This window comes from Lutjanus erythropterus, chromosome 12, assembly GCF_056507025.1.
Source record: "Lutjanus erythropterus isolate fLutEry1 chromosome 12, fLutEry1.hap2, whole genome shotgun sequence".
NCBI classification, from domain to species: domain Eukaryota; kingdom Metazoa; phylum Chordata; class Actinopteri; order Lutjaniformes; family Lutjanidae; genus Lutjanus; species Lutjanus erythropterus.
In genome coordinates this window covers 11,663,913-11,674,485 of record NC_139328.1, presented here as the reverse complement: position 1 = coordinate 11,674,485, position 10,573 = coordinate 11,663,913, and the positions used below count along the sequence as shown (strand labels likewise).

Sequence of the window (10,573 nt, the reverse complement as noted above, 5' to 3'; positions counted from 1 at the left end):
ATTCTGGTGGAAGTCGTATCTACCGAGATGACAATGTCCACATGCATAAGTCACTAAATTGATTTAATAAGTCTGAAAATATTGGGAATCATATAATATGGCCTTCACAATCACCAGATCTGGTCCCAGGTGAACACCTCTGGGAGATTTTGAACCATCGCGTTGGACAGCACCCTCAACCACCATCATCAAAACACCAAATCAGAGTTTTGCAGCCACTACAGGTTCTCCTACACAACTGGAAGGGGAGAATGAGACAAAGTGTTTGCAATCACTGCTCTATTCACCACTAAATGGCACCAAATCCTACACACTGATCCTTTAGTTTCCCACAATCCCCAGATCAACTTAGTTTGAACCAATCCGACAGCTTCCAATCAGGTTGCGGGACAGAACCATGAGGAATTAACGTTACGTTGCTGAGCACCAGCTAGAAAAAATAAGACTAAAGATTATTTAAATAAGTTGCAGGATGCAAAACATGCAGGCTCAATGCAACCTGCAACTTTGTTCCACATTTGAAGTTACACAAAGAACATTTAGTCTAGATTTAATGTTGCTAGAACGAGCGTATTATGACTTAAGACTTGGGACTTGAGCGCCAAGACCTGAGACTAACTCGTGACTTGGCCCCATCTCCGACTGGTAGTCCTGCTAAAAATTTACTAGCCTAGTTTTAGCAGAGTATCCAGCTGTAGTCACCATTTTATCCCTGGATCCCCCCTCAAGGTTTGAAGGTTTTTAACACATCCTAAAGACTGTGTCAAGACTCATGACTTTACAATTTATGTACACAAATTGATTTACCCATCTGTTACACCACTGGGCAAATTTAAACAAATTTTCTCATGTCCATCCTTTTCAGTGCTGCTCTCTGTCTTTGTAGGAAATTATATTAGACCAATAAAGTGTCATGATGATGCTATTAATAAATCAAAATAGGTTTATCTTTCATGGTAGAAACTAATCAATCAATAAATCACACTGATTAAGTCAACCAGATGTAATAAAAAATATTTTCATTGTTTAACAATTCCATTATATTGTTTGCGTAAATGACTATATATGCGTGTTACACATAATCTGCTCACGTGGGCAAAACCAACACCAGAACATGTTTATTAGTGGAATTACATAATCTCTCCCATTAAAACCAGTACAGTCTGGCCGTGACTGACTTCCACCACACGGTGGCGTCGGTGGCGCTGACTAAGACCTGTCTGGTGGCTCTGTGTCGCCGAGACTTGGGGATGTTGTACATTTTGTCCCACGAGGTCGAGTCCGACAATGAAGCACGTCTGTGAAACGTGCCCAGCCTTCATCGCGGCCTCGTCGCCACTTTTTGTTTTACTTAAACTGTGATTCCTTATTTTCTACATGTGAGGAAGATGAGGATGCACAAACACGGACACACAAGTGGAGACTCGGTCACGCATAGTAGCACGCTGCTGAGCTCCTTTAGAGGGCGTCACAGCCTGGCCAATGACGGGCCGCAGGTGCCTTCAATCATCTTGGAGTAAACATGGTGCCCTCCCTCCAGCCAATCACCGACGAGGAATCTTAGTTCTGCTCTTATAAATGTGGCAGGACCAGGAGTTTCGGTACCGGAGAATGAGAGAGACACTAGCGAGACATCCAGAGACAAGACACTGGACCTGTCAGTCCTTTAGTTTTTATTTCGATTTCCTCGTTTATCCAGGTAATTTGTTTTCTCTTCTTTTCGTGCGCTTTTGTTCCGGGTCTAACTTCACAGCGACAGGGCAGGAGATCATTTAGTACTCAATGTACCAGACTTTTCATTGTTATAGACCTGAAGCAGTGAACTCTGCCTTTAGTCTCAGATTTGTGTCGCTTCATCTGCAGATGAAGTGTGTTCGTTGGTGTTTTGTTTTTGTGAGTTTAAGGCTTTTAGTCGTAGGTAGTATGTGATGGATTACAGCGAGGAAGTGTGTGATGTAATATTGCCACAGTCCGATGTTGTAACCATGACTACAACAACAGACGGTAATGGTGATAAGATACACAGGAGCTGTGTTTCTCCAAGTTTGTTTTTGCTGTAATGTGGTTTTCTTTTGTCAGCTGTAATCTTAATGGTCGTGCACACGCGGTTGCAAGTTGCGTTCCCTTTGTTTTCAAAGTGGAGAAAGGGAAAAGACTGGAAATGTGCCTTTTCTTACATCCTCAACCCTGCTTTCCTTTCTGGAAGAGGAGACAATGGTCCTGTTTTTTGTGTTTTTATTGCGCCCCCAACCCGCTGTTACGCAACATGTGATCCAGAGCGCACCGTGGTCTCATACCTGCATCTCCTCTCCTCTGCTCTTCTTATCCCTCTCAGGTGTGTTATAGTAGGAAATAAAAGATGGCCACGTCCGCCAGTGCCACGCTGAGTAAAGCTGTGAAGCAGCAGTACATGGATCTCCCTCAGGGGGATAAAGTCCAAGCCATGTACATTTGGATCGACGGAACCGGAGAGGGGCTCCGCTGCAAAACCCGGACGCTGGATTCTGAGCCCAAGAGTGTCGAAGGTAAGAAGCCTCCCAAATCTTCCCGAGCATTTTCCAGTGATAACAAAATTACCACAGTGTAGCCTAATATATCTGCCCTCCTCATGCTTTTGTTGTAGATCTGCCTGAGTGGAACTTTGACGGTTCCAGCACCTACCAGGCCGAGGGCTCCAACAGCGACATGTATCTGATCCCTGCTGCCATGTTCCGTGATCCATTCCGCAAAGACCCAAACAAGCTGGTGCTGTGTGAAGTGCTCAAGTACAACGGCAAACCTGCAGGTAACAAAAGAAGCCCAGAACCTCAAGTTTTCAACTGTAATGAATGGAATAATTTGCAACAACGTGGCAGAAACTTTGACTATGTCAAACTCAGGGTAATTCCTAACAAATTAAGTAATATTTCAGTAAAATATGCTAAATTTAGAGGTTCTGTAACTGTAGCAGGAGCCAGACTACTTAACATGAAGCAGACTTGATTGGCCTGACAGTGCAAGGTGGGCGGGACATTACTTTATAGGGAGAATGGTGGAGGAAAAACACTTGGCTTTAGACATGTATCATGATCGAGAAACACAACTGAGTATTTTAGTTGCTATCTTATGTGAATATATAGGATAAAACAAGAATGTTATCTGATGTGACAAGCCTCCCCGTCTCAGACTACACAGGTATTGCAAGATTAAATCTGTTACTTTCCATGGCACACAGTTGCATGCACACATGCATATGAATATGTGTTCACTGCACACATACACTTCCTCTCATACAAATGCACCCATTTGCACATGCATGCACTCATTCTCAAGTGCATGCACACTGAAAATCAGAAAACTTTGTCGTCATACTAAAGTACAGTGAAATTATGCCTGGCTTCTCTCTAGACAGTTAGAAAAATGTAAACACAATGAAAAACTCAAAAGCAGAATCAGTCAAGCAACAGTAAATGGCAACATGTATGTAAAATTTATTAGAGGCTTATACTTTTTACATAGAGGTGACTGGTGGCGGGGGAAAAAAAGATGTTTGGTACTTTGTAATCAGACACAATCTGTAAATAGTCTCTGAGGGTAGGGGTGTCTGTGCAGGCCTTAGATGTTCATGCATATATACACGTAGAAGTGATGAATGCATTAGTACAGTAGCAAAATTAGTTCAAATATGTTATAAAGCATTAAACTGAAATTTGAACAGTAATTGAATAATTAAGATGAATAATTTGTAATCCACTGGCCCATCCTGTATGATTTGACTCTGCATTTGTCTTTAACAGACATGCCATACTTGCATAGCTCCTGAGCCCTAAAGCAATTAAATTGTTGCATAACTTCCATGATTGACATGAAATTTAGCATAATTTGCCTTTCTAAAACTGTCCCAGCTAATTGGATTTGACTGTACTGGTGTTAGTATTCTAATCTGACTGTTATTTCTGCAGAAACAAACCTTCGCATCACATGTAAGAAGGTGATGGAGATGGTGGAGGACCAGCATCCCTGGTTTGGCATGGAGCAGGAGTACACCATCCTGGGCACAGATGGACACCCTTTTGGCTGGCCATCAAACGGTTTCCCTGGACCACAAGGTAAGCGGCCAGTTTAAAGGTTTTTGTGTAAATGTGTTTTAATAAATGCCTGGATGGTTCATTCATTTGTCAACCTATTTTTACAGGTCCATACTACTGTGGTGTGGGAGCTGACAAGGCCTATGGTAGAGATATTGTTGAGGCCCATTACAGAGCTTGTCTGTATGCTGGAGTCCAGATTTGTGGCACAAATGCAGAAGTGATGCCTGCTCAGGTAATAATACTAACAAATTAATCAGTGTGGTTACTTTGCTCTTTTGTTTTTTGTTTTTTTGTTTTGTTTTTTTTATGATTAAGAGTCAGTTAAAATGTAACTTATAATTTCGGGACTTTGTCTGTCCAGTGGGAGTTCCAGGTCGGGCCTTGTGAAGGTATCAACATGGGTGATCATCTCTGGGTGGCACGTTTCCTCCTGCACCGCGTCTGTGAAGATTTTGGCGTCGTTGCCTCATTTGACCCCAAGCCAATCCCTGGAAACTGGAACGGTGCTGGCTGCCATACAAATTTTAGCACAAAGGAGATGAGGGAAGACGGTGGATTAAAGTGAGTGTTCAAAGCATCACTTCACAGCGCCGCTAATGTTTTGCTGTAATGATTTTAAAATTCTGACGGGGAATCTTGGCGTTTCTTGTTTCAGAGCCATTGAAGATTCCATTGAGAAGCTCGGGAAGAGGCACAGCTATCACATCCGTGCCTATGACCCCAAGGGGGGGCTCGACAATGCCCGCCGTCTCACCGGCCACCACGAAACCTCCAACATCAATGAATTCTCCGCTGGTGTGGCCAACCGCGGCGCCAGCATCCGCATTCCACGCAGTGTCGGCCAGGAGAAGAAGGGTTACTTCGAGGACCGCCGCCCATCTGCCAACTGCGACCCGTACGGCGTGACGGAGGCCCTGATCCGCACCTGTTTGCTGAGCGAGGAAGGGGATGAACCTGTGGATTACTAAATCCACAACTCATAGACTGACTCCCACTGCCCTCCTGACTTTCTCTTTTCTTTAAATTAGTACTGTATTTTTTTTTTCTTTTCCTCCCACTCAGATGATTTTTAACCTGCATTTTAATGGTTTGAAGTTGGCTGGTCAACTTAAAACATGACAAGGTTAATGAGATCCTTGGTAGTTATGAGCTGGTAATGGCAGGGTATGTCTTTCCCCTCGTCTTTAGAAGGGATCGGCTTTTGTAACACTGTTTTATAGCCCATGTCATACTTTCCCTTTTTGTCTGTTGGTGACTAAAAATGAACTAAAGCACACGGACACTGAAGAGTAGAGCTGCTGAGGCTGGGCAGCATGTGTAACTTAATAAATCTGACTAGTTCATGTACTGTTAATATATGTTGACCTGCCTTTTCAACTATCCAGTCTTCAATGTTACTAATTCTTTGATTATATGAAGTGTCTATTTTTAAATGGCAAACGTTTGATGTCTTCAGATTTTGACACACTGGGTCAACTTGTTATGGTACACTTTGTAGATGTCTGTACCCAGACGTATGTTCAAATGTGGTTGATCTGTCCGTAATGCCATTTGTAGATTTCCTCAAGGAGTTTTATCCTTTTGTTAACTGCGATATTGTAATGCACCTGATTTGGTAAAACATCACGTTTACTGAACCTGGGTGTTTTTTATTGATACATTTAAAACTTTTATTTTTATCACAACATGGCTGTAAGACTCTTGACTTCAAAAATTAAATAGTTTGATGTTTTGAGAAATATGTTTGCTCTCTTTCTTGCAGAGAGTTGGAGAAGTTGGATACCACAGTGTCAGGAAAATGTAAGGCTACAGCTAGCAGCCTGTTAGCTTACCATAAAGACTAGCCTGGCCTTTTCTGCTAGAAAATCTGTCAGTCAGCACCTTTAAAGCTTACTGACTAACAAGTCTTCAGACAGATGGTCTTCTGACCATACCAGACTAGTTTTTTGCTAGTCTTCAGCCAATAGCTTAGCATAAAGACTGGAAAAAGCTAGCCCGGCTATGTCTGCTGGTAACTAAATCTGCTGACAGCACCTCTAAAGCTTACTGATTAACACATTGGTTGTCAGATTTATTCTGACAAAGCCAGACTAGCTTTTTTCCCATCTTTATGCAAGGCTACAGCTAGCAGCTGCTTAGCTTACTGCTAGTGTGGCTATGTCTGCTTACCAGCACCTCTAAAGTTAACTGATAATATATTGTAAGAAATTTTCTTCTGAATGAGCCTTGTAACTTTTTCAGTCTAAATGTTAAGATAAATCTAGCAGAAACTTTGTTTAGCATAAAGACTGCAAAAAGCTAGCCTAGCTCTGTCTGCTGGTAACAAAATCTGCAAACCAGCACATGTAAAGCTTGCTGATTAACATGCTGGTCAGCAGCTTGTCTTCTGACTGAGTCAGGCTAGATTTTTACAGTCTTAATGCTAAGCTAACTGCATGTAGCTTTACATTTACTGGACAGGTGAGTGGTAATACTCTAACTTAACTCTCTGCTAGAAACCAAGTAAGCAGATTTCCCAAAATGTCTCGGTATTGCTTTAACAAGGTGATAGGATGGAGCTGCACTTGCTTTTCCAGCTGCTCAGTGAAAGCGTTAGCTTGTCATTGGTTTAGCCATGAGTATAGAGGATGATTCATAAGACTTGAGATCAACACTCATGAGTCTGGAGCGGAGAGCTTTTTCAGCACATGAATTGGTAATGATGGAGCAGACATCCCAAAACACTGGTGCTAATTTCTTACAACTTGGTTTCAAGACTTGTTAATCTTGTGAACACAGAATTAATTCATCAAGTGAACTTTGCTAGTTAGCTGCAGGAACAGTTGAGGCTGGTCTACAGTATACAGTAAATGCCCATGTTTGTAAAAGCTGTTCAAACAGCTGGCAACACAGCAGTTTGCTCTGAGCGGTAAACATAAAAACAAACAGTAAATTGAAGTGCATTTAATAGGTAACTCTAGTAGAGGCTCTCCGGCTGTGCTTTCTTTTGCCAAATGTTCTGATGTTTCAGTCTGGCTGATATGTTGGCAGCAGCTCAACAGCAGCTTTGTTCTGGCTGGTTTTTAGGACCCTGTGGGAAGTGACTGGAAACTGGTGTACTCACGAGACAGTTATTATGCTCCTTCACAGCTACAGCCCAAGGCCAGTATTCTCAGAAGCGCTGTGTCATAAACTGCAGAACACCTCTGATTAGTGTGGTTGAGACCTCGACTCACCTTGTCCAGACCCTGTTATCAATGACAAACAAACCAGATGCTTGTCTGGTTTGTTTTTGACATGTCAGAAAATGTTATTTTCTGGGTACGGCTTAGTTGAATCTGTATGGGATCTCCTAAAAGACCATATCAAGACGGACTTTAAGTTTTAATTACATTTTTGACTTTTATCATCCAAATACAGGTGTAGTGTAACTGTAAAATGCTTCATATTTCCTAAACACCTCAGCATATTTATAGTACTTACACTTAATGTTTATGACCAGGCTCTCCAGTTTGTTAATAACATACAGTATCTACCGATTCAGCGGTTTTTAAGTCAAAGCTGGCTTTAGAAAAGAGTTGTGAGTCAGAGTTTCACAGATATAAACACAGTGAAGAAATTCTTTGTTTCCCCCCCGACTGAACAAGGAGACATATCAAACCTCGCTTCACAAGTTTGCACAAAACATCCTCATCTGACGGGACATAAACATTTACTCCCACTGTACTCTCCCCTTTAGGGGGAAGGGCAAGAAAGTTTGCTTTGAGACCTTTCCCCTACATCCCAACTGCCCTCACGACAGAACATTAAACAGCTCACTGATTGGCTTTGGCAAGAACAAGTTAACCAATCATAAAGTCCAAGGGGCTGGTTCAGTGCTGATTCAGAGGAAGTCGGCTGGCCCAAAGCCAACATATGTGCTCTAACTTTGTTTTGGTTCTTTCTGCTGGCCAAATCTGCAAACTCTCTGACCTTTCAACTATGTTTTGTGCATACCTTTGCAGTTTTTCTAGAGCTTGTTTTAGATGTTCAAGTAAAAATCTGTTGTACTGGTGCAAAGAAAGGAGAATAGCCTTAACAGTATCATGAAACAACAATAGAGCTAATCTGGCACAAAATATTTTTATCAGTACTTCTATTTCTGCCTACATTCATGCAGAAGCTGTTGTAAAATACAGCTAAAAAATAGTGGAGAAATAGTGAAGAAAATTATAAGTTAAAAATCCTCCCACACACAAAACAGAACCAAAACAAAGACAGACACAGAACCGCGTCCAAAAACTCCATCCACTGATTGCTACACACAATTGCAGGGAATTAAAGTGGCCCACACACACTACATTACTGTCAATTATTCCTAGTAAAACATCAACATTCCCAGACGCAAAGCAAGGACACAATGTTCCTTTCCCCATCCTACACCCTCATTCCACCTGTTTTTTTTATATTCCTTTGGAGACATGCATAGTCAAACATTATCAAAAGGTAATATTTTCATCAAAGTGCAAGCCATTAACCCCACACCCTCTATAACCGTGTCTCCATTTGTATATTTCACAGAAAATTGTCAGGATCTGTCGCATGCAACTCTTGACTGGGTGCTCTCTTCCTCTTATTTAACACTTTGGAGTGTCGTAACACCACTGTGGGGAGTCAAGCACCTCGCTACGATGTGTGAAAAGCACCTAATGACATTCAGTCGCCATTTAAAATCCCTGCCGCTTCCTTCGCTTCGAAGCTCAATTAGGGAGGGTTTTGCGATTTGCATGCAGAATCCAAACCACCTTCCGCCTGGGAAGCTCAAACGAAGGGGAGACACTGGACAAAGGATGGAGAGGGATGCTGCCCTGTTGCTATGACAACCACCGGAATGTACAGGCTGGATCGTGGTGGTTCTTGTGTGAAGTGGTGGGAGAAAAAAAACACATGTTATGTAAGGAGGGAAAAAAATGGAATGGGGTCTCATAAATAGAGCTGCACAATAACCCCCCCCCGCGGCTAAACTCAATGTTAAGATGCTAGTCAGTTAGCATGCATGCAAGCAGTGCAAATGCTCTCCATATTTGTACAATTTTCACTTATTATTAAAAATAATGACTGACATTTTGGTAATCTGAAGTAAAATAGGATGCAGAGTTGCAAGATAAACAGCACGTGCGCTGGGAGTCAGTCATTTTTAAAGGTTATGGCTCTGCTGTCAGTGCATGTACAGTATGATCTTCCTCTCTTTTGCCGTGTTGTTGTGTAACACATCATACTAGTTCAAACCAGTGCTGCCTCCTCTTTCTACAGTGCGTATAACAGAGGAGGGAACTCTGCATTAAAGCTATGACTTAGGGAGGATGAGGTAATGATGAGATGTGCAGCATAGAAAGGAGGCTGTAGCTTGGAGTTTTGTGCAAAATACTGCAAAAGAAAAATGCAAGAGATGGATTAGAAAATGTCAGCTGAGGACAAAGTTGTCTCATGGCTCATTTTTTGGCAACAGGCATGCATAATCCTATTAAGGCAGAGAAAAGAGACAACAGGATGAGTTTGTGCATATCTGAAGAGGTTTGTTTTTGAACTGCCTGTGTAATAAAAGTGATTTATCACATACCAAATCTGGTTTTCTGAGAATAACTTCTTGCTGATCTCTGTACCTTACACATGCACAAAACATTCAGTCTCACGTGCAAGTACACACAAGGGGAAGTTGAACACATGTGCTCACATTAGTTCTCAGAAACACATTGCTAACACAACGCCCTGTCTGCGGAGGGGGGCTGAGAATAACAAGCTGCTGCATGTTTACATCCACAGTCACACATTCAGACGGTTTGGTATTTTCACACAGACAGATGCTGTGTCCTGACCAGACGCATCCTGATTGGCTCAGCACTCTGGTGTGATTGGACCAACGCTAGATCCCCGTTCAGCCACTCATGCTTACCTGCGCCGTGATTGGTTACACCATTATGCATGACACAGTGACACAGATTTGACTGTACTACTGCAGCACAGAAGCACTTATCTGCCTTTGTTACTGTCAGACAGCAGATAGATTAGTCGAAACCGGTGAAAGTGTGTGTTTTCTAAAATAAACAGAAAGGGGAAGGTTTTATTGAACATGTTTATGGCCTGCTTTTACAAGTATCAGATGTGGATTAAAGCATTGGTTGTCAACCTGGGGCTCAGGACCCCTTAGGGGATCGCGAGATAATTTCCAAGGGTTGCCAGATGTTTGTGGGGATTAAAATAAAATACTGTGGCAAGGAGCACCGAATAAGAGCTAGAAAGCAGCTCTGAGTGATGTGAACCCCTTAATGACATTCAGCATAATCAACAAACACTGAAAAATCTGCAAAATACAGCTGATCTCAAGAACAGCCAGCTCACAAATGGTTAAAATCAGCACTATTTGCATCTTCTAACATAAAATAGCAAACTTTACACTTAACTACTCAATCCACCAAGCATGATGGGAAGTGAAGACTATTCTTGACTGGGTAATAGTTTTTTCATAATATCAACTGTACCAGCAA

General features: G+C 42.1%; 1 protein-coding gene across 1 annotated transcript; it reads left to right on the top strand.

The window, feature by feature from the left end:
* Positions 1–1,543: 1,543 nt before the first annotated feature.
* On the top strand, positions 1,544–5,809 carry LOC146317677 (glutamine synthetase). The gene is made up of 7 exons (XM_084733167.1): positions 1,544–1,699; positions 2,336–2,525; positions 2,624–2,785; positions 3,942–4,088; positions 4,175–4,302; positions 4,432–4,631; positions 4,726–5,809. Exons 2-7 carry the CDS (start codon positions 2,360–2,362, stop codon positions 5,036–5,038), a joined length of 1,116 nt encoding a protein of 371 aa, XP_084589293.1. The 5' UTR covers positions 1,544–1,699; positions 2,336–2,359; the 3' UTR covers positions 5,039–5,809.
* The last annotated feature ends 4,764 nt before the right edge of the window (positions 5,810–10,573 follow it).

What these genes read in the sequence shown, in the direction of transcription:
- LOC146317677 (XM_084733167.1), top strand. Translation starts at nt 2,360, where the DNA reads ATGGCCACGTCCGCCAGTGCCACGCTGAGTAAAGCTGTGAAGCAGCAG. An exon ending in CGGTTTCCCTGGACCACAAG is followed by an intron (nt 4,089 to 4,174) that starts GTAAGCGGCCAG and finishes CTATTTTTACAG; the next exon opens with GTCCATACTACTGTGGTGTG. An exon ending in CAGAAGTGATGCCTGCTCAG is followed by an intron (nt 4,303 to 4,431) that starts GTAATAATACTA and finishes TTGTCTGTCCAG; the next exon opens with TGGGAGTTCCAGGTCGGGCC.